Source organism: Periplaneta americana, chromosome 13 (assembly GCF_040183065.1).
Source record: "Periplaneta americana isolate PAMFEO1 chromosome 13, P.americana_PAMFEO1_priV1, whole genome shotgun sequence".
NCBI classification, from domain to species: domain Eukaryota; kingdom Metazoa; phylum Arthropoda; class Insecta; order Blattodea; family Blattidae; genus Periplaneta; species Periplaneta americana.
Window position 1 is genome coordinate 157602741 of NC_091129.1, and position 25602 is coordinate 157628342.

The 25602-nt window shown below is 36.3% G+C and overlaps 1 protein-coding gene across 1 annotated transcript in view; it reads right to left on the reverse strand.

The window, feature by feature from the left end:
- Positions 1-212: 212 nt before the first annotated feature.
- Positions 213-25602, reverse strand: part of LOC138711665 (uncharacterized) — a 42077-nt gene continuing 16687 nt past the window's right edge. Inside the window, exon 2 of the mRNA XM_069842797.1 lies at positions 213-3194. Coding sequence (XP_069698898.1) covers positions 2715-3194 — 480 coding nt within the window. The 3' untranslated portion in view covers positions 213-2714. The remainder of the gene's footprint in view (positions 3195-25602) is intronic.

The window sequence follows — 25602 nt, forward strand, 5'->3', positions numbered from 1 at the left end:
CGAGTAACTTTCTATTATTGTCATTCTTTAATTATTATGTTGCATGCTAAGAGGTTATTTGTAGTTTTAATAATTGCAGTGTTCAAAAGTTCTCTGTGTTAATTCCAATGTCAAATGAATTTTTCTCAATAACTTAATTACTGGATTTTTTTTTAATTTTCGCCACTACCTTTCCTCTTCTACCTTTACTCCTACTAGTTACATACGTCGTCTCTCTTGAAATCACCTGGTGAGCACTGAATTACATAATTTCATATTAGGTTAGAAGAGCTGTAAGGTAATTAAATTTGTGACGAAGTCAAAAAATTATTTATTTTTCTTCTGCCGATTAAATTCATCCGTCTTTAGGTGCTTTGCTTTGGTTGCATTGAGTATAGCTTGTCATTTAATATCTGGGCTATATTTAGTGAAACTAATAAAACATAGGCCTACAGCTGTTATAAAACGTAAAGTTTTGTGTGTATTTTACTTTTTACTTATTAACATAGTCTTAATATGTAGCTCAGTTCCCAGTCATTTCCTACAACATCCGAGCCACGCCCCTTTGTTTTGACTAACCGAAACATGGCGGACCAATGTTCAATTGTCTTCAAGTTTCTGAGGTCTTTGTCCTCTCTATAGTATCTAGCTCGTTGGTTGAAACACGTCCTTCTGTACCGTTTTATTGGTCAAAAGCAGTATGACGTAGTAAAACTGTAATAGTCTCTGGAATTTCTATTGTTGCTTATGAAGAAGACTCATCAAGGAATCTCAGAGTCTGTAAGCGTAGATTCAGATCGGGAAATTGAAAAAAAAAAATGTATTTAAGGAAATCCATTACAAACTGTGATGGAAATGTGAATGGAAGAATGGATTGAAAGGTGGATAAACATAAAATTATGGAATATTATAGTGATGAGCAGATGATTATTCAGATGATATATGAAGTATAGAATATATTTATTTATTTAATATGAATTATAGGAAAGTACACAGGTTAGATGCCCATCGAAGGACCTTCTTTGCATAAATATAAATAAATAATTTATCTTATAATTATTTATATTGATGTACATGAACGACAGTTATAAAATAAGAATATGCTACTCATTGATATTGAAAATGAAGATCATGAACGGGAGATGTTTTGACTAAAAAAAAATGTAGTGTTAGGGCTGAAACCTCCGAAGATCACATTCCATTACCGCATAACTGGAAGAAGATTCTTAGATCTAACAAACTAGCACATGAAATGCTACAAGTATAATACTTACTTACAAATGGCTTATAAGGAACCCGGAGGTTCATTGCCGCCCTCACATAAGCTCGTCAGCGGTCCCTATCCTGAGCAATACAACAATTAATTGGTTTATGCTCGACCATGCCGAAATGTAGTAATTATACACCTAGTAGCATCCCTTTAATGGACCTCATTAAAGTACATCTATTCATTATAGTTCAGGTTTTCCACCAATCAGAAAATACCATTGTAGCAGTATGAAAGCGCAAGCATCGATTATTCTCGGATATGCGATCGAAAGACAACTAGCGAAATGTCACGGAGGCTGGAAATTCAATACTGTCGTAGAAGATTATGTTCTGTTACTATACTAATTAGCATTAATTGTAAATAATATTCAAATAAATTCAATTTGTCATCTCGTTTTTCAATGTCTAAATCAATTTCCAGGTTATATCAAGATTAATGTTCATTTTACTCTCTAGATTATATCTAGGTCAATGACATTTATTCCTCGGAAAAAATCAATACTTTCGCGTCTGCGCACATCTCACAATTTACGAGATATTGCACAAGATCACCTCCGCTCCCCAGTCAGATAAGAATAATATGAATACTTATGAATAATTTCAAGTTATAAATATGGTCGAGCATAAAATGTCGTATGAAACTTGCCTATAATGGTAATTAAGACGCTCGTATGAAAATTATGAAACTCGATTGCGCTCGTTTCATAAACATACTCGCGTCTTAATTACTACCATTATAGGCTCGTTGCATAATGTACTATTGTACAATAGTGCATTGCTTGTACATACTGGGTGTTCAGTTCAAAGTGTGTCATGGCTCGCTGTATGCCGTCATATGGCTAGTCGATGAGCCTAGAGAATTCAATCTTCCTACGCTTCCGCAGAGGTGTATTACCTATGTGTTAGAGAAGTTACATAGCAAGTACGGCGTTCATTCTGAAGAGTACTTACTGATAGCCTATGTACGGTAACGCCGGTAGTGGCAGGAATGTGAACTGTTTGGAAACATGTACTGAGGTGTTTTTTTTCTTACTGTCGGGATATGGGGAAAGTGTTAAGACGATTTCTTACGTATTTATTGACATTAACTTCGACGGTCAACATGGTCACGGAGCAATTGATTTTTGTTGTGGAATGTTGCCGTACGCAACCGATGATAACAAATACCCTGCGTACGACTTGGCCGCACAAAACACAGTTCGAAAGAGGTTATGGTAGCACACAGACAGTACAGACCGCCATCTGTTGCTACGACGTTCAAGTTATACCGTACACGTTCTCAAGTTCAGATTGAACGCCTTGATTAATAGACAACTTGTCTGACATAAAAGCTGAAACTCGCTTCAAATCGTTGATTCACAACAGTGACGTCATGACACACTTTAAAATGAACACCCAGTAGTATTGCTTATGTAACAAGTAATTAAACTTGAAGCTATATTAATGAACATTTCTCTGATAGTTCGTTACAACCTGTACTCGTACTTGTAAGAACCAAAAGGCTTCGTATCCTCCAGGCTGTTGGGGGCGCTGTATCCGTACAGGCCGTAGCTTCCCAGTCCGTAGGGCAGATACTTCCCGTACTGCCTCAACAGTAAGGGTACGAGCGGGTCCCGTCCATACAGATGTCCTCCGTAATACTGTGGTTTGTAGCCGATACCTCCATATCCAAGTCCGAGAGCGGGGTTCGAAAGCAGGCTGCTCAGAAGCAGGCTCGTGAGGAGAGGGTTGTGGCCCAGAAGTGCCAGAGAGTAGGGCCCGAGTCCTGCTTGTCCCAAGGGACCCGATGTCTGCACTCCTGGAGAGAGGTAGCCCACCCCGGGACTGAGGGTGCCGTCTGGTTTGTAGTCCCGTGCCTTGTTGACGGTGGGCGCGGCCACAGTGACTTCTGGCCTCATCGTGATGCAGTGAGAAGGAACCGGAAGTAAGCCGAGCAGAAGCAGTGCCTGCAACATAACGGATAGAATTATTACAAGTTAGTCCTTCATCGCTTTTAGTGGCAGTGACAAATATATTGAAAACAAGAACAAAATTGGGAAAACACGAAAACGTCCTGCAGATACAGATGTTGGCTATTACCACTATCAATTGAAAAATAAACAGTGAACAACACATATTCATAATATGTAAGTATTTTCTATATATTATATATGTATTTTAACGTTTCACGGGTGATATTTTGCATTATTTTCAATTTATTTCAACATTTCTCGGCAAAACATAATATTATCAAATGATAGTCGCCATGTGCCAGAAATCCTCATACGTCACACGGGGACTGCGTTCTGATTGGTCAACACATACTGATGCAACCTGGGTAAAGTTAAAAAGCCTTGGTCCGAGGCCCCTTATAGACGAAGTCATTTGTTCTTTATTTCTTTACAACGCCTTAGATGGCAGTTATTTTAATTTTAAAACTCATATATCTCATTAAATATTAGTCCTATCAAAATTTTTCAAGGAATGAAACTTATCGGAAATGAGATTTAAAGAAACTTTTGTTATGTAACATTTTTCAAAAAATCAATAATAAGCGAGATATTTCGATTTATTTAATTCAGGCCCCCTTATAACACCCCTTTTAAATAATGTATTTTGAATGCCATATAGCCTAAAATCTAAGTTACACCGAACTTAATTTATATTCTAATTATCGTCGAAATCCGTTCAGCCATTATCGCGTGAAAAGGTAACAAACATCCAGACAGACAGACAGACATACATACATACAAATAAAAATTTCAGAAAAGCGATTTTCGGTTTCAGGGTGGTTAATTATATATGTTAGGACCAATTATTTTTGGAAAATCGAAAATTACCAGAAAAATTTCGGCTACAGATTTATTATTAGTATAGATACTGTGGCAGTACAAATTTACTAAAAAAACAGTGATGTTGCAATAACAGTGTTAAATTTCATATGACAAGTATTGTGATAATGTAAAACGCAGTTACAATGAAAAAAAAAGTAATGTTGACAGTAGAGTGGTGGTAGCAATGACAGTTACAAATACAGTGTAATAAATATTACAACAAATACAGTGACAATAATAGTGAATGAATAATGGTAATGATGAGAATTATAATAATAATTTAGCTGCTTGTTTATGCGGATAATGTGAATATATTAGGAGAAAAAACCATAAATGAATAGGGAAAACACCGAAATTTTACTTGAAGCAAGTAAGGAGATAGGTTTGGAAGTAAACTCCGAAAAAAGAAAAAAACAATGTACTGTATATGTTATGTCTCGTGACCAGAACGTAGTTTAAAAAAAAAATTGGAAATTTAGTCTTTGAAAAGGTGGGAAAATTCAAGTACCTTGGAACAACAGTAACAAATATAAATGTCACTAGAGAGGTAAATGAACGCAAAATAAATATGAGAAATTCCTGCTATTTTTCGACTGAGAAGCTTTTAACATCCAGTCTGCTCTCAAAAAGCTGAAAGTTAGAGTTTGTAACAGTTATATTACTGATTGTTCTGTATGGTTGTGAAACTTGGACTTTCACTTTGAGAGAGGAACAGAGGCTAAGGGTGTTCGAAAATAAGATGCCTAGGAAAATATTTGGGGCTAAGAGAGAGAATGGAGAAAGTTACACAACGCAGAACTGCACTCATTTTATTCTTCACCTGACATTATTAGGAACATTAAATCTAGACGTTTGAGATGGGCAGGGCATGTAGCATGTATGGGCGAATCCAGAAATGCATATAGAGTGTTAGTTGGGAGACCTGAGGGGAAAAGACCTTTGGGGAGGCGAAGACGTAGATGGGGATAATATTAAAATAAATTTGAGAGAGGTAGGATATGATGGTAGAGACTAGATTAATGTTGCTCAGGATAGGGACTGATGGCGGGCTTATGTGAGGGCGGCAATGAATCTCTGGGTTCTCTAAAAGCCATTTCAAAGTAAGTAAATCACTTCACATACAGTACGTTGATATATGTCGTAATGGTCCCCAATATTCCCTGATGCATAACAACTTAAGGCTGTAAAAAATTGTCAACTGGAGAAAGAGCATGGTTTCTGTTTGTAGGTGATTTGATTCTGTTTTCTGTTTATTTTAGTATTATGTCTGCAGTATTCTTATTGAGCCTAAACCCATTAAAACTGCCTTTCATAGCATTCTTGAAAATGACTTACTCTTGGCCCAAAAGTTGTTGCTGTTCTTATGTCTTCATCCTTAATTTCATTAAAATTTTCATCAATTCCTCAGTCACAATTATTAGCAATATTTTTCTCCAGTAAACTAGTGTTTAAACCAAGAAAGGAAGCTGAACAGAACTTGAGAATACGGTTTTTTTAATATAAACCACAGTCTAAACTTAAAGTAAGTTAAAAGATAATTTAAACTACTATTGGGAATATGGTATTTATATTGATAATATTGGAAGGTCAAAAATGTAAAAGACTTCAGCAATTTTAAGTGTCAATATTCCTCAGGCTAGAATAGGCGCTTCCAGTTTAAAATGTCCATTAAAAAAAAAAACACATAAATAAAAGTCCACAACATAAATGTCCACAACTGAAATGTCCATAAATAAAAGTCCACAATAGAAATGTCCATAAACATAGATGAAGTTCCGAACATATTTGATATGTTAAATGGCAATGCACATGAAGACTTGCTGAAATTCAGTGTAAGTGGGAGAAGAGCAAGGGGTAGACGGAAGGCTGTTCTTCCCCGATTTCCATCACCAATATGGAACCATTATCAAAGTACACTGTGGGATTCCGTAGAAGGTTTCCATTCCAAATTTCAGCATATTGTTTCAGCCCACCATGTTAGCATTTGGAAATTTTTAGATAATATAAAATCAGAACAGCATGTCAATGAAAATTTAATCATTCAAGTGATGGGTGGTCATAAAAACATCAGGGCACCAGTTAATAGATTTACGCAACAAATCAGAGGCATATTGAAGAAATAGAAGATATGATCAGTACAAAGAAAACAACAGTATTCAACAATATCTAAGACCCATATCTTACATCTGAAAACGCGCAAGGAATTTGTTGAAGAACCACAAAACTGACAAATTTTAATGTAATTTTGTATATTTTCTGGACATTTATGAATTTTAGGAATATAATTGCTGGATATTAAATCCTGGTGGATATTTTCGTTGTGGACATTTATTTCATATTTATTTATTTATTTATTTATTTATTTATTTATTTATTTATTTATTTATTTATTTATTTATTTATTTATTTATTTATTTAACCTGGTAGAGATAAGGCCATCAGGCCTTCTCTTCCCCTCTACCAAGGAATTAAAACTACACCATTAAGAATACAAAGAAGAGACAAACATTTTTTTTTTATTAATGAAGTAAAAAGTAAACCTACTCTAAGCAGTAAGAAAATGCTTAATAAGTTTGCTTTTGTACGCTATTAAATTCCGACAGTCTCTGATGTCACTGGGTAGGGTGAGCGCGAGAGGGACATTGTGTATGATGATGAATACGATGATGTCTTATGTGTTGGTATGGCTAGTATGCGGCTATTTTGCGTGCGTGTGATATGATGATGACAGGTAACTGAAACGGGAGGCAAGGTAGGTAGGTGTAGAGGTGTGAAGGACTTGGAAAAGGAGAACAAGAGAATGAACATTTCTACGTTCGTTAAGCCGTAGCCAGCTTAGAGTTGGAAGGATGGAGAAATGTGGTCATAGACGTCATAGCAAGGTGGACATCATAGTTTATGGACATTTGTGCTGTGGACATTTTGCAATGGACATTTTAACTGGTAACCGAATAGGCCTTGCTCTACATTTCCTATCCCTGTAAATGATAATGATAGTGAGGATGATTTATGAAAAATTCTTTGCCCTCGGCCTGATTTGAAGCCCGTAACTTCAGATCTATTGACATGCATGGTCAATTTCAGTTAGTAAGAAAGTGTTACTGTACGTGTAGAGGGTCAGTTTACGAGAAACTGGGCACGGAACGCCACTGACCAGCGCTCAAGGTAGGAAGGGTCTTAAGTATACGCGCTGTGTACAGAGAGAGCAATTCCAGCATCCCTGGAGGCAGGGAGAGTCTCGTGTTATGTATTCCATTAAAAGGGCCTTTAGTATAATACCCCTACACGTCCCTTAATTTGAAACTCTGATGAACCGTGGTCAATCGTGCATAATATTCCACAGCTTAGAGAGGTCAGTATATTTCATTTCCGTTGTGACTCATTCCCAAGAAAATAGCTGGGTTGGTCGCTTTTATGACCCCGGCCACTATGCTAAATCATGTAATAACCTTCCCATCATTTGTAGGCGTCTTCCTTCTGCTAGAACTTCATTAACGCTGGACCATAGCATTGAGAGTTGGTCTTTAATAAATGCTTCAGTATGCGACGTGCAACTTGATTACTATAAATAAACTTTAAATTTATTATTATTAATTACTTATGCAAATCTAATCTTTCAGGTAAGGCTACCTGTAAAGCAGATTTGAATAATTTCAAGGGAAAAATTGTTCCGGGGCCGGGTATCGATCTCGGGACCTCTGGTTGAACGTACCAGCTCTCTGCCAACTGAGCTACCCAGGAACTCCACCCGACACCGTCTCAACCTTTCCCTTTATATCCACACAACTCGCGTGGGCTGACGAAACGCCAGAGACCCACAAATTATTAATTACTTACTTACTTACCTACTTACTGGCTTTCAAGGAACCCGGAGGTTCATTGCCGCCCTCACATAAGCCCGCCATTGGTCCCTATCCTGAACAAGATTAATCCATTCTCTATCATCATATCCCACCTTCCTCAAATCCATTTTAATATTATCTTCCCATCTACGTCTCGGCCTCCCCAAAGGTCTTAACAAAATTACAAAACACCTCCACATATGCAGAACACATTACAAATGCTAACCACACCCACAGAGACATCAACACAGACATGGAAATACTACATATCCAACCAAAAAGCCAGAAACTAAACACACTAGAACTATATGAAATATAAAAAAACACACCCCAACGAAATTCTCAACACACAACTCAACTTCAAAACAGACACACTCTTAGACTCTACACTATACCACACGAACGCACCCTCACAGGAAACAGAACAAGTGGCGCCAAGACGAATAACGACCAGTTCTGAAGATGACCCATAAATAGGTCGAAACATGTAAACGAGGTATGTTGAAATTTAACACAGGAAAGTCTTACCATACATATTCCGAAGTGATACAGTGTTAAAAGTTGTGTAATCAAGATGTATAATTATTTAGAGTTTATATATATGGTTAAATTAGTTTCACATCACTGGTGCTTCTTACACACGAGCCTCTCCCTTTTACCTCCGTGAAACCAATTTTTTAGCTGTTTTATCACTAGACATCGGATTTTTAGGCACTAAAAATTGCAGTTTAGGCGCCTAAAATAATCTCAAAATTTGTAAAATTAGGTTCTATTTTAATGAAAATAGGCATTTTAGGCACATAAAGGTATCATACTTATTTCTTTCACTGAAATTTTTAGTTATACACTAAAATACGCACAAAAAAGTATGTTTAAACATTAAAAAAGAATACTATATTATATTTATAAACAGAGCTGCACAAATTTAATATATTGAAACTAATGAAATAATGATTATTGATATCAAGATTACTCTTTTTAAGTTATTGAAATTCGGTTCCATGCTCAGACTTTATTATAATTATCTGCACAGTACACCACCAGAATTTTTTCTAAATTCTCCACAGTTAACCTTTGCCTTTTGTCACTGAGAATCATTTTGAAAGCAGAAAAACTTCTTTCAACCGAAACTGATGTGAGAGGCGCAAATTTTTAATTAGGTACAATAGAAACATCAATGCTTACTGGAACATTTACACTTTCCCCCGATATCACTCTTTATACTTTTTCCAACAATGAAAATCCTACATTCTTACTGTATTTAATACGTTGTCCCACTTATTTTTAACTTTTTTCCCAGTTTCGCCCAAAGCAGAATGTATGTTCACTTGAGCTTCCTTTACTATTGCTATTTGGCTACAAAGAGATTGTTTTTAACGTTCTAATTGTTCAATGCTTGCAGGTATGAAAGAAAAGTTTGATGTTATGTAGGCAATATCGTTTTTCACTCGTGAGTCATTCAGACAATCTTTAACTGCTTTCACACACGCTGCACTATCAGTTTCAGGTAATTTATCAATAACTGTGACCACTTCTTTAAAATACTTAGAATAATACACCACTGACTGAATCCAGGTTCCCCATCGTGTAACAGCCGGCTGAGGTGGGAGTGGGATATCTGGAAAGTTCTCTCTGAATATTGAAATCCTGGATGGGGCTTTACAAAAACATTTTTTTGTGTTAGAAATAAACGAATTGACAAGAGGAAATTCATTCCGGATTGTTTCAAAAACCCTGTGAAGGCCATGTGCTAGACAGGTTACATGCGTGAGGTTAGGATAAAATGTTTTAAGAAGTGGAGCTGCAGCAAACATGTATGAGGCAGCATCAGTACAAAACAACAGAACTTTAGAATCGTCTATATTACCTGAGTATAAAGACTGTAGGCCTTTATTTACAAAATAAGCAATGGCTTGGCTATTCACTTTCTAAAGTTCCTTAACACATACGAGGTGTGGAATCGAAGGTCCATCAGGACTAAGTTTTCCTACTACCATATTTGCTATATACCTATTCATAGGATCTGAGGTTTCATCCACAGAGACCCATATGTAAGAATCACCTATATCCTCCCGAATGGAAGCTAAAGTTTCATTGTATATTCTGTCTAAGTAATTTTTTCTTAGGGTCGACTCAGATGGGATATTTTGTTTGCAGTATTTTTGTAAAAACTGTCTTAAAACCGGATTTTCAATTGCATTCCAGGGAATGTTAGCAGCAACAAACGCTCTGGTTAAATCAGCATAGAAATTGCTGCTGAGATTGGATGAAGTAGGCTGTGTTAGTAAAGTTTGTTGCAGTTGATTTTTCTGCTGAGCTTTAGCCTTATGAGCCGCTCCTTGCACATGCTGCTTTAGGTGGCACTTCTTTTCTTACGAAATCTAAAAATGTAAAGTAAACTGAATTAAAATAAAATCCTAATTGTTGTATTGCCGTATTTCTATCACAAAGTTAGTGGGTTCGAACAATCAAAATTTTAATGACCTGCAAATACTTTAACTATCGGAATTTAAAAGGTTAAAGTGTAGTGGTCTTAAAAAGAATTATACCTCAGGATAGCTCAGTCAATGTATAAATATTATAGGCCTACTCATTAAAATTAATAGAATTTATACATTTCAACTATTGTTACATACCTGTTTGCTACAAATCTTGCAGTTCCATCATAAGTGAATTCTGAATATTCTGTTAGCCATTGCCGGATCAATGTAGATTTTGCACTTATTTTTTTCGGCATTATCGCGTTAAACTTCACAGGGAAACGTCCTACCGCTCAAAACTTCTCAACACAAATAAGGTGAGGGAAAGAGCAACTGTTAGCGAGCATTCAAATGAACCGTTGTTATTGAGATTCAATTGGACAAAAATACAAAGTTCCACTTATTGTTGCATTTCCTGGTAGTGTTAACACTAGGAGGGCCATTCTTTTAAATATTTTGTAACGGTTTACCCTACTAATTCGCAGTTTTACGACTTTTCATAAATATTTCAAAAACACTCTTTCTCCAAAAATTGTGATTTTATGACACTCTGAAGGGCAGTACAGCTAATCGGTTTCAGACCGAAAACAGTCATTTTTATAGTATAGTATATCTCTGAATCGGTAGCAGCACATGTTGTGGTTGTTGCCTGCTTCAAAACTAAGGTTGGTTCTTTGTCGGCATTTATGCCTCCAAACATGTTAAATTCGGTGGAATCTATTGCGAGTGTCGTGAGATTCAAAACATTTTGTTTCCTTTATCAATGGTTTCATGGCCGGTGTGAAGCAAACTTTCCACTTTTTAAATGCCTTAAATTTCGCAGTGAATGCATGTATAAATTATAAAAAGTAAGAGTAAAATGCGAAACTTTACAGTGAGTTAGGCATTTTTAGGCGAATATTAACAAATTAGGCTCTAATAACCGTTTTAGGGCATTTTAGGGCACTATAAAACTCTTTGAATACCTTTCAATTTCCATGAAACACAAATATTAATAATTATTTTTACTTTTCTCCTAAAGAAACAAAATAGGCATTTGCCCTAGAATCCGATGTCTGTTTATCACACATTTAAATTGAAACGTTGTATATGAATTTGAATTCAAAAGTTTGAATAGTAACATGCATGAAAGAAGAAAAGTTTCAAAGGAATTGCCTCCTCGAAGCCTCTAAAATTCTTTATATTCAACAACTTGGAGGATCAGATACTAAACGAGACCACCAAGGACGGTAAAAGCTATTGGGAGGAATTCGTGTATCAAACAACATCTCTTATTTTGGGCAAAATGATGTAGATTAACTTCAAATTGAAAACAAAAGAATTCTAGTGGTCTTGAAATGGTTGATGGAGTGTTCACACGTGATATCTTCCTAAGTGAACAAAAACCTGGTCATTTTAAAGTACTTATTACTGGCAGAAAATATCCCTCCTTACTTTAAATAGCTCCTAGCTGTATCGTGGATTCTCCCTGTAATTTCTGAAGAGCCGCTAAGAATTATGAATCTCGCCTTTTAACAGCACAATTTACACGCCAATCATGCCGTGTACTCAATATGAGTGCGGACTACAACTGTGGTTGATAACATCAGCTCTCGACGTATCAGATTGCCCGATATTCAGTTTCATTTTCTGTATGACATACTGCGAAGAATTTATTTTAGCCACGGCACCCTGTAATTTATTTCTCTTATCCTACATCCGCGTGTTAAAAATTACTTTCCAGCTCAGGTAAAATTATACAGCATGTCAATCAAAACAATATCTTGACGATGAAAAGTAGACACACGTTGCCATGACAGTGGAAGGTCGATTTGAGTTAATATTGCAGTTTGTTAACACCAACTTTTAGTTCTTTTTTACACTACTGTAAAGAATCACGTCTCACAAACTCTTTTGTGTTTCTGAAGTTGTTTTAATATAACAAAACAGTTTTGGATGTTTATTTCGTCTCTCTATAACCATACATGAATTTAATGTTAGTAAAACTTCTTCAGGAATTATAAAAATCTCCTTGTTCGCAGTAGCGGCTGGTGGTCAAAATAATGAGTGTGCTACAATCTCTATATTGGCCTACTATATACACTTATATGTATTTATCTTAATTTGAGACTCGCCTAGTGACGAAATATGAAATCCATACGACGTTCCTTCCTACTGCAGAACCAGTCAATTACCCTGGTGTTAAACCCTTCAACTTGGATATCATACTCTTTTCTATTGACAGTGTTACTTCACAGAATGAATTCTGTGAATTGTTGGAGGCTATGTATCGTAACAATTGAACAGCTCTATCTATATTCCGGAAGGCAGATGTTCCGTATAGAACTCAAAGTTGTGTCTTTAACACTCTTTTGTTCAGTACAGTATAGCTGTTGACAGCAACTTCAAGTTCGCGTTCAGGAAAATTAGGCTATCCAAAAATTGCCAGAAAATTCGCTGTTTAACAATTTTGTTGCGTCTAGATAGCTTAAAGACTGGAAACGGTGAGTAGTTTTCTGAATGATACGGTCACATACTTCCTTGGCTTCAGTTTTCTGGGATTCCATTCTCCGTCGCTTGCTGACTGATTCAGGAGGAACCTCAAAAACCAGGTAGACGGCAACAGCAGTCGGACACTTGAATTACCAAATAGGCCTACATTGTAAATAGTTCCGAGTTCTTCCACAAACAAGCATTCTCTCGTTAGGCTTTACTTTTGCAATCTCCAAGCTGTGTTGTGCTGAAGCTGACTACAGCACTTCCCCGCGTAAAAGTAACCAATCAGGGCAGTGATTTCAGCTTCGCACATGCGCATTAATTGTCTACATTCTCATGTGGAGTTTTGAGTAGCACAACGAACCCCCTGAGGCAGCAAAGAGCTAAGAGCGAAGACTAAACACTTTATAATGCGTCATGAACATAACCACGGAAAATTGTCAAATGGCAGATCAAATACTATGGTGGTATTGCAAATACATTATTTGAGTAAAAATTATCATTGTGCTGTAGCACATAAGAACGGGCCGCCCCTGCTTGTTCGAGGTTAGTTTTAACAGCACTGGCATGAGGGAGCACAAATTCTCGTTTTCCCTATTTGTTTGTTCATTAAGGCAAATATTTGTAATTTTCTAAAGATTCTTGTTTGTAAATTTATGTAGGGTAACGTTGCCTAATTCCGTGACATATTTAATAAAGTCTATATTTATGCCAAAATTGTAATAAAAATTTTCAAATAACACCTAAATGACGTTATTTGTACCTGTAGCTACAGTTTTTACAACATTCAGTGTCAACAGTTTCACAAGTTTGGTATATAATATATGATTCTTCATTGTTATACAGTGGCTCTTAAATCAGTGACAGGGATCCAAATTCCGTGCTTTGGCGACATCGTTAAAAACTTTAAATTGGGAGATTCATGAGGAAGTACATTGTGTATCATCAGATGGTTCTTTCAGACGGGCAGACATTGTTGCTATTAACGGACACTTAAAACGGGCTCTTGTTCTTGACCCTACTATCTGTTTCGAAAGAAACCTAATTCAGGCCACCGAAGTTGATATTGAGAAAAAGTCTATATATAAACCTTGTCTGTCGTATCTTTCTCAAAAGTACAACGTCCCTCTGAAACAATGGTCTGTCATTGGTTTGCTGTTTGTCAGTAGAGGTTCTATTTCCAAATTCAGATGGAATTATCTTAAGGAACTTCACATTCCTTTTGATTATGTAATGTCTGTCCTTATAAATATTATCAAGGATTCTCTTCAAATATTACATCATCATCATCTCTATTTCAATTAATCCACTTATATTTGCCTTAAACAATTAACTTTCTTTTTTCTTTAATGTATCACATCACATTATATTGTACATGTTTATTGTATTCAGGACCTTTGTGGTTACTCAAATTCTTTGAGCTGATGTCTATAATTTATTATATATATATATATATATATATATATATATATATATATAATTCCGTCATACTAAAATAATCCTCATTAACTGCTCAGAAACAAACGTGTATTTGGAAAAACACATTAAAGCCATGGTATATTGTTTTAATAAGGCTTAAGCAAGAAATTACAACATAGAAAAAGAGTCTAATTGACAAATTTCATAGAAAATGCTTGTTTAACTACAGGAATACATATTCCATATTAATATATTATAAACAAAATAAACTGAAAGTTAAATTCAATACAAAATTAAATTGGAATAAATTGAATTAGGGTAAATTAGAATCTGTTGAACAGTCGGGCTTGTTGGACACTTTGTACCTCGCCAATTGAGGGCACCACATTCTGCCAGAAGTCAATGACGGAAGTAGCCCCACTCGTGTCTACTTCCGTCATTGACTTCTGGTAGAATGTGGTGCCCTCAAGTGGCGAGGTAACACGTTAAAGTACAGAGTGTCCAACAAGCCCGACTGTCCAATAGACCCTAATTTACCCTATAACACAATTATTTTTCATAATTTATATTCCTAACAACAGCAGTAATTAAGTTAAATATATGCCCTATTATTTTATTATAATTATAATTCATGTTTTCTATAACTCATTTCTATTATTATTTCCACGAACTATTTTCTTTCATAGAAAAATATCTGAAAGTTAGAATTTATAAAACAGTTATATTACCGGTTGTTCTGTATGGTTGTGAAACTCGGACTCTCACTTTGAGAGAGGAACAGATAGTAAGGGTGTTTGAGAATAAGGTGCTTAGGAAAATATTTGGGGCTAAGAGGGATGAAGTTACAGGAGAATGGAGAAGTTACACAACACAGAGCTGCACGCATTGTATTCTTCACCTGACATAATTAGGAACATAAAATCCAGACGTTTGAGATGGGCAGGGCATGTAACACGCATAGGCGAATCCAGAAATGCATATAGAGTGTTAGTTGGGAGGCCGGAGGGAAAAAGACTTTTGGGGAGGCCGAGACGTAGATGGGAAGATAATATTAAAATGGATTTGAGGGAGGTGGGATATGATGATAGAGACTGGATTAATCTTGCTCAGGATAGGGACCAATGGCGGGCTTATGTGAGGGCGGCAATGAATCTCCGGGTTCCTTAAAAATCAATAAGTAAGTAAGTACCACGATTCTAGAATTGATAACGTCGTATCTCCGGTATACGGTACTACTCATGGTTTAGGAACGTTGTTTTCTTTTCTTTTTTTATTCCACTTCAAAAGTTACATTATTTCAGTAATTTGATATTTACGTTATTATGTCCGGTAATTTGGAACCAGTTTCCTTCCTAGTCATAGTTGGATGACTTGCTACATTTATAATTAGTTTTTAACGACCAAAGTTTGGCTCTTATACTTTAGCACCGTGGCCTGCCTCACCTACGGTGAAACAAGTAGGTGTGCCTGGTTTTGGTTTTTGTTGGTGTCAGAACTTGATGTCCGCGTGTACCTTGCCTCACGATCCGTTGTCAGAAGTCTTACGGCATGTAAAATTTCCTGATGGGTTGATTTGTTTTACACAGTCTGTCGTCTGTTTTTTCAGGGCAATACTTAACTAAACAAGGTTTTTATAATGTATGCTGATCTACGAAAAATACACAATGAGTTTATTGCTTCTATAGTTTCAAGCAACACTGATTAAAGCGCACTGCTAGTCCTGAAAAAAAAAACAGTCTTTAAGGGGCGTAGAATTTGGATTGAGTTCAGGATGTTTCTATTAAATAAAAACTCTTATACTTTCCTTAAGGGACTGAATTTGATATCTTCTATAGTTTTGGTTCACTAGTTTTCAGATTTTGTGGATTGGTTCTATGTATAGGGTAAAGTTGCCTATTTCCGTGATACCCCTAATCCCGTGATACTTTTTAAAAATTGAATGTCAGTCAAAGCTTTGCCTTTCGACCTTAGCGCCAGACATCTTTCTGGAAAGAGTGCATCTTTCGCCTACTTTTGAGACATCGGTGAACTTCCTAACAAGATACCCAACCCCGTGACATTCAGTGAAAAAAATGTATCACGGAATTAGCCAACTTTACCCTACATAGGCCTATATAAACATTTGTACCAAATTGCAACAAATTTCATACATTAGTTCCTTCAATATTATTGTTTTTTCTTATTTTATCAAATTAGATCACGCGTAAATTCAAAATGCCCCTCACGGAAGTATAATTGAAATTGTGTTTTGAAATCTTTTTTTTAAGGATTTACATTCTGTTATTAAATAAAATACGCATTGACTTTTAAATCTAAGAGCTGGTGAAGAATATAAAAATCTTCATGTGGGTACAATTTATTTCGTTAAATTTCCGTATTTTTTTAAGTTAAAAATTTATTACACAAAAATATAATGAAGAGCCAAACCCATGCATAATTTTGTGTATTCATACGCTTATTTTAGGAGCGGTAACAGTAGTGGTGATTCTTCCAGGAGCCGTGACAGTAGGGGTAGCGATGTCAGCTTTGTTGGCAGTAATAGTGGTGTTGATTTCAGATTATTGGCAGTAGTAATAGTAGTAGTAATTATTTCATGAGCGATGACATTAGTGCTTATTTTAGGAGCGGTAACAGTAGTGGTGGTTCTTCCAGGAGCCGTGAAAGTAGGGGTAGCGATGTCAGCTTTGTTGGCAGTAATAGTAGTGTTGATTTCAGATTATTGACAGTAGTAGTAGTAATTATTTCATGAGCGATGACATTAGTGCTCATTTTAGGAGCGGTAACAGTAGTGGTGGTTCTTCCAGGAGCCGTGACAGTAGGGGTAGCGATGTCAGCTTTGTTGGCAGTAATAGTGATGTTGATTTCAGATTATTGGCAGTAGTAGTAGTAATTATTTCATGAGCGATGACATTAGTGCTTATTTTAGGAGCGGTAACAGTAGTGGTGGTTCTTTCAGGAGCCGTGACAGTAGGGGTAGCGATGTCAGCTTTGTTGGCAGTAATAGTAGTGTTGATTTCAGATTATTGGCAGTAGTAGTAGTAATTATTTCATGAGCGATAACATTAGTGCTCATTTTAGGAGCGGTAACAGTAGTGGTGGTTCTTCCAGGAGCCGTGATAATAGGGGTAGCGATGTCAGCTTTGTTGGCAGTAATAGTAGTGTTGATTTCAGATTATTGGCAGTAGTAGTAGTAATTATTTCATGAGCGATGACATTAGTGCTTATTTTAGGAGCGGTGACAGTAGTGGTGGTTCTTCCAGGAGCCGTGACAGTAGGGGTAGCGATGTCAGCTTTGTTGGCAGTAATAGTAGTGTTGATTTCAGATTATTGGCAGTAGTAGTAGTAATTATTTCATGAGCGATGACATTAGTGCTAATTTTAGGAGCGGTAACAGTAGTGGTGGTTCTTCCAGGAGCCGTGACAGTAGGGGTAGCGATGTCAGCTTTGTTGTCAGTAATAGTGGTGTTGATTTCAGATTATTGGCAGTAGTAGTGGTGGCTATTTCATGAGTGGTGACATTAGTGCTGATTTTAGGAGCGATGACAATAGTGGTGGTGATTTTAGAGGCGATGACAGTAGAGGTGGCAATTTCAGATGCGTTGGTAGTAGTAGGCCTAGTGCTGATTTCACCACACCTGGAGTGACTTGTTAGTACTGTATGGTGGTGGTAATATGGGAATCATTCTTACCCACCAATGTTACTCTCTTGATTTCTGCTGTTCTGTTAGTTCCATATCCAGTCAGAATACAGAAGTAACATTGCCGGCAACTTCAATAACATCCGTTTATAACTCCACATCGAAATACACTCTCGCTAATCGGACAATTATCCGGCTGTTGGGATTTTTCACACATTGATACCGACAAAAAGCGAGTCAGGTGCAAAGAACACACAGGAATTCAGATTGAAAGCGCAAAATAAGGCGATTCGAAAAATATACATTTTAAACCTTTCAGGCTCTAATTACGTATTCCGTGCTGAGATGAGGTAGGCTAAACTAGAAAGGAGTGCAATTCAGAGGCTGTGGACCAACAAATTGGCATGAAGCTAGAGATGCCTTTGAAGTCTGTAATTTGTGAAAACATTTAACGCGGTGTGAAACAGCCATTTCAATCATTTCTTTTGGTCAGACCAGGTGGAAAGGCTTCGCTATATAACTGGCAATTGTTCATTAATAAAAAAAGAAACACTAACAACCATCTGTCCGCATTTCTACATGCATTGACTTCACTATGCGACCTTTTGTCTTGAAGTTCACGGGTTTGAACGCGGTCAAGGACATTTTATTTCAACACACTTCTCGTTGAAATATTAAGGAAGAATTTGAGAAGTTTTTTTATATTTATTTCGGGTCTTTACTTATTATTTAACTGCATTACATTTCATTAATTTCTGTTTCATTATTATGGCATTATTATTCTTTGACTTTCTTAATCTGTTCAATTGACATTAATAGATAAGTAACTACAGAGTTAGGTGCATAGAAGGCATAGGTACGTGGATACAGAGGTATATGTACACAGACAAACGTAGCTATAGAGGTAGATACACAGACAGACGTAGATAGGTACATAGAGAGGTAGGTGTACAGAAAGACGTGGGTAGATACAGATTCAGTTTTACAGACACGTAAATAGGTAGATAGACAGATTCACAGACAGACATAGGTAGGTTGGTTCACAGACAGATGTAGGTAGATAGAGAAATAGGTTCACAGACAGATTTAGGTAGGTAAATAGAACGGTAGGTACACTGAAAGACATAGGTAGATAAACAGAGACGTAGGCACAGACGTATGTAGGTAGATAGAGAGGTAGATACACAGAGGTAGGTAGATAGGTAGGTAGTACAGACAGACGCAGGTAGGTAGATAAAGAGGTAGGTTCACAGACAGAATTAGGTAGGTAGATAGAGAGGTAGGTACGTAGTCAGAGGTAGGTAGATAGAGAGTTCGTTACAGACAGACGTATGTAGGTACAGTAGATGAGAGATAGGCACAAAACAGACATAGGCAGGTAGATACAGAAGTGGGTACACAAACGTAGGTAGATAGGTAGAGAGGTAGGCATACAGATAAAAGTAGGTAGATAGAGAGATAGGTACACCAGACAGAGGTAGGTAGGCTTACACAGATAGATGTAAGTAGGTACATAGACAGAAATAGATAGATAGAGAGGTAGATACAGACGTATGTAGATAGATAGAAAGGTAGATCAAACAGAAGTAGGTACACAGACGTAGATAGATAGATAGATAGATAGATAGATAGATAGATAGATAGATAGATAGATAGATAGATAGATAGATAGATAGATAGATAGATGGATGGATGGATGGATGGATGGATGGATGGATGGATGGATGGATGGATGGATGGATGGATGGATGGATGGATGGATGGATGGATGGATGGATGGATGGATGGATGGATGGATGGATGGATGGATGGATGGATGGATGGATGGATGGATGGATAGATAGATAGATAGATAGATAGATAGATAGATAGATAGATAGATAGATAGATAGATAGATAGATAGATAGATAGATAGATAGATAGATAGATAGATAGATAGATAGATAGATAGATAGATAGATAGATAGATAGATAGATAGATAGATAGATAGATAGATAGATAGATGGGTGGGTGGGTGTGTGGACGGACGGACGGACGGACAGACAGACAGACAGACAGACAGATAGATAGAGAGTTTGGGTGGGTTGGTGTGTGGGTGGATGAATGGGTGGATGGATGGACAGACAGACAGACAGCCAGGGAGGCAGGTAGGTGTATGTAGGTATAGTAGATAGAGAGGTAGCACAAAACAGACATAGGTAGGTAGATACAGAAGTGGGTACACAGACGTAGATAGGTAGATAGAGAGGTAGGTATACAGACAGGCATATGTATGCCTACACAGATAGACGTAGGTAGGTACACAGATACACTACCGGTCAAAAGTTTTCGATCAGCTGTGAAAACAACTAGGCTTATATACTTTATTTAAATGTACAAACACATCGGAAAAACTAAATAGACTAACAAAATAAATATTTTCTCTCTCTAGCATTATGATATGATAGAATATTCAAAACGAAATCCCTGTTTTAACAACAAATCCATAGTTGTGATAGGTGATCGAAACATTTTGACCGGTAGTGTAGATGTAGGTAGGTAGTTAGACTGACAAATATGCATACAAGTGAATAGGCAGAAGTAGAAGAAGAATTAAGAAATATTTTCCTGGTGATGTAATTTTTTTCCAGTTTATAGTGTGATTCAGTGTGTCTAATTATATATTTTTTCTTTTTATCTGTCACACAGTTGTCACAATTTTATTATTCCTCAAAGTCTTCCAGGTTGAACACAGACCTCTGAACATTTTTTCTTTCTTTCACAGCATACTGAAGACTCATGCTTCCGGCTGCAGGCGTCCAACGTAACGAGTTCTCGGTAAGTTTTCAGTGAATGCTTATTGAAATGATATGTTGCAGGCCGGGGCATGGCTATGCATTCCATAACAAATTGATAAATGCCGCTCGGGCGCATGACCCTTGCTACACCTTCTAACAATCCCCATCGTCACCGTCTCACAATCCTTTCCCACCAGCACCCTCATGTGTCCGTTCCTCGTAATTGCGAATACTCAGATGCGCTAGTCTCTACGCCACCACCCATTAGAATACAGGGAAAGCGCTAATCAAAATAAATAGACGATAAATCAATAGGAGGTACCACTCAATTCGAATTCATGCGTGGACGAGTTGAGTTTTTGTAGCTAATTGCACGGAAAGCAAGAGGATCGCTAAGGGCATGAATACTCCAGAGTCTAGAAGGGTAGTAGCAACCCCTAAAATGTACAGGGTGGTATACTTAGCTTTGTGATAATATATATATATATATATATATATATAATTTGAACTGGTAATGGAAATTACAGGAAAACGGCTGAACGGACTTTAATAAATGACCCCTCATTTTGAAGCTTGGAACCCAAAGTTTTTCAGAAAAATAGTAGTTTTCTGTTAAATGTCAATTTTCCTACATAATTTCCCTATTTTCCAAAATCCATCTGTCGTCAGTTTTGAGAAATAATGGCTTTTCAAAATAAAACAAAACACAAACACACTACAGTAAACAATATTACACGAAGGCCATGATCTGCAGGATTGCTGACATATTTAGAGTTCAAATTCAATTGGTTATTAAAAACTTCAAGCCTTACTAAAAATAATTTACAGGTCTGATTCTGTGGTGTGTAATTTTATGAGTACAGCTGTGTATTGGATATTAAAATCTACAAAACTTGAGGTGGTTTTATGACATTATTACCATTAGAAATGAAATATTGTTATAGTTAATGCCATGATGTGACTATCTTTCATTAATTATACATATTAATGATATATTGATGATATGAAAGTGAAACGTTTTGGGGTTACATAAGTAGATGTATAGAATACATGAAGTTAGATCTTCATTTCTATAACTTACTGAGTGATGGCTATGTAGTATGTATACGTATAGCCTATATATAACTACAAAACTTACGTAAGATAGTATTGTTATTAAAAATGAAATATTTTTATAGTTATTAATGAAATAGGGTTGGGTATTTTTCATATATTTAATGGCGGTGTGGTGTAGATATTTATATGCGTCATTCTCTTCAGTATTGGCACGAGAGAGCGCAAAAATTACAGTTCCTAAAGAAAGGAGCTATTGCTTTACTGCCATATGAAAAACCCACTGATCGTCCTGACATTTTTACTTGCGTTTTCGCGTTGAAACTCAAAACCTGAAGGTGGATAAGTTCAAGAAAAAGTATTTGGCATAAAAAACATTCAGAGGGAGTATCTTTCATTATTATGGAAGCAAATAACTTTCAAAATGTCAGGTATCCTTCATTGAAAATAAATCTGAAAAATTTTTGTTTTAATGTCTAATGCACTCAGTTTGCAGCATTTGCTGCACAAGCCACTAGTATTATTTATTTTGTATAGATAAACCATTTGTAGTTGTTTGTAAATTTGATTACTTATCCCAGTGTTCTTTAAGATGACCTTTTAAATACCATTTAAAGTGTCCAAAAGTTAAAAAAAAAACAACTTCTTAAAATTATCAGTTGAGGTTGAATGTAAGCATTATGTAGACCACCCTGTATAAAATTACGAGATGTATAAGGTGACAAATGATCTGATGAAATTATATGGTAGGGTGATTGGGAGCGTTCTAAATGGGGGTTGGGTTACGTTCTGTGTAGGGGTGTGTGAAGTAATTCAGTGGCGTCAGTTGAAAATTTTGCTCATGGCGCTTCTTCCCACCCTTACAATATATTAGGGAGAACATGACACTTTCAAACATAACCGAGGTATAATTGGTCTCGTCGGTGTTATGCCCCCAGTTTAAATTATGTGGAAGATATTTTGTTTCAAAACTTAAACTGTTTTTGTGACTCTATTTTGGTTCATAGACTTTCACAGAGAGAAGTTACATTTTTGTTGGGCACTTTGTAAAGGTAAATTCGTTATTGCTTCTGCAGTAGCGGTATAAAGTGATTCGTTCTCGGAGATATTTCGTCATTTTAACTCAAATTTTCAGGTTCAAACCCGGTTAATGCCTATGGATTGTCAAATGAAATAAACGTTATTTGTGTATTTTGAAACTATATTTTTGGTACAAAACAGAAAACATTAATTACCTTGTTTATAGGTACAGGTTTTCTTCTTACCTGCACTGTAGGCAACTTTCCCCGATAGTCAGGTAAGATGGCAAATGCAATTAACACATTTACCGATATATGTATTTAACATGAACTTGGTTTAATACATGTATATATAACAAAATTGGCTTAATCTAAAGCTCATGGACACTTTCTCACTCGGTTATCACTACTTAGCAACACAGTCACTGCACATATTTTATTGCCCTGTGCAAGACTCGTGAAATCACTTCTTGCACACAATGAATTCAATCCAGTACATCTTCTTGTCATCATTCTTTTTCAGGCGGCTTTTAAGGGTACGGTAGAGAATCCCCTATACTTGCGATGCTCTAAAACAGTTCATACCCTCTGTTATAACGTATTCCATCGCAAGTTGAAGACTGTCCTCAATCCACTGACTTCTATCAGAGGATCTTACGTAATGTGTACACATTCCCTGCAATAACAGAAAAAAATAAAACTTTTGCAACAAGTTGCCATCTTACCTCGAAAAAAGTGATCATGTTCCCCAAGTATCGGGGTAAGATGCCTAGTGTTGTGACTCAACCTAAGATGGCGGAACAAGGTCGTTGGTTGTTAACAACACAAACTTTAGAACCTTTACTACAATATCCATTACAAAGGTTTGACAGTTATCACGAATTCAAGGATGTATTAAAATTGTAACATACCTTTGCAATTACTTTATAGCAGAAAAATGAGCTGTTTGCTTGCATTTCTTCTTCTCACAACAAGAACACGTGGCAAAATGAGTTAGCTTCCACTCTACAGACATTCAACTGTCTCAATGATCATGAAGACATGTGCGTGGCGTTCTCTCTTGGAAGAATGTGAAACTACAAAGAAATAAGCATCTTCCCCCAATAGTCATCTATCCCCGATTCACTCTATGTGTGGTGAATCCATTCACAAATTATGAGACCGAAAAAAAATTGTTACGGAAGGGACTTTTTTCAGATACTCCACCCCCATAAATGTAAACTTGCCCATAACTTGTGAACCATGAGAGCTATAAGGACAAATGTTTGTAAGTTCTTTGGTTGTATTAGTATACACCTATGGTAGAAATTTGAAAATCTAGCTTCTATAGTTTAATGCATATAGAGTGTTAGTTGGGAGGCCGGAGTGAAAAAGACCTTTGGGGAGGCCGAGACGTAGGTGGGAAGATAATATTAAAATGGATTTGAGGGAGGTGGGATATGATGATAGAGACTGGATTAATCGTGCTCAGGATAGGGACCAATGGCGGGCTTATGTGAGGGCGGCAATGAACCTCCGGATTCCTTAAAAGCCAGTAAGTAAGTAAGTAAGCTTTTATAGTTCAGAATTTCCTAATTTCACTCAAGGGTACCACCCTTAGGCCCAATTGTATAAACCATTTAATCTTAGATCAGAGGTTAAATTGATCCTTGTTTCAGCTGAACTTGGAATTTTGTGTTGTATAAAGTCTAATCTGAGATTATTTTGTCTCAAACTAAAGTCAACTTTGACTGAAGAAATTTCTCCGATTAAGTTAGATGATCCAAGTTCAGTTATTTCTTTTCTGTTTGAAATATACGAGTGACAGATTGTGCAAATAAAATATCCATTATTATTAATATTAATAGATATGTTAGGTACATTTATATATATTTATTTCAATTTCTTGCCTTAATACATAAACATTGTTATATTTTATAAGGCTCTATCGTGTTCAGCAGTATCAAATAACATAACCTATAATTATATTATGTTTATAACACCCATTAATTATTTATTAATGGATATGATAGGAAAATTCATAAATTTTCAATTAACTGTATTACTAAACGAAAATTGTGGTTTTATAAAGCTTTATTATGTTTAGCAATATTAAACACCATAACATGATAACAACTTGGAGAACAGTCAACCTTCTTCTTATTGTCCGCCATTATTTACATTGCAAAAAAAAAAACCAGTGTCTCCAACAGAGTGTAATACGGAAAGCCGCCAAAAAGTAGTTGTAAAGTCGCTAGATTTCTCATTATCAACAAAGAAAGATTAAATTTTGTCACTATGGGATGCTAAAAAGGTCACTAAATCCCTATTTAAGCAATATAAAAGTTAAAAGAAATTGTTGTTGAAAAAGAGTTAAAGTCGCTAGATTGGCAACACTGAACAAACCGTATAACATGGTCCGCGCATCACGTATTTCACCTGTTTATGCGATGTTGCCAAATCCTTTTCACGTGAACTTAGATTGCATTTGAACCAAGGTAATTTGATCGCAGAAAAGTTTTATACAATACAAGAAGTGTCTGAACTCGGTTTACTTTTCGATCTTCGATCAAAGTTGATCTTTACTCAGGGAGTTTTATACAATTGGGCCTTAAAATCGTTACCCTGATCTCAACACAGCGTTAAAACTGCGCCTTCAACACTGTTTACTCACAGCCGACTATTAAACCTGCTCGCAATAAATAAGCAAGTGGATCTGTTGGGCTGTCCAATCAATCACGAAGTCTGTTGAAGCAATCAATAAACATAATGCAATGCTGCAGTTCGATTAGGAGCGACGTCCTACATGAGCGCCATTATATAGCGAGAGAGAATATGAGGTAATGTCATTTCTCGG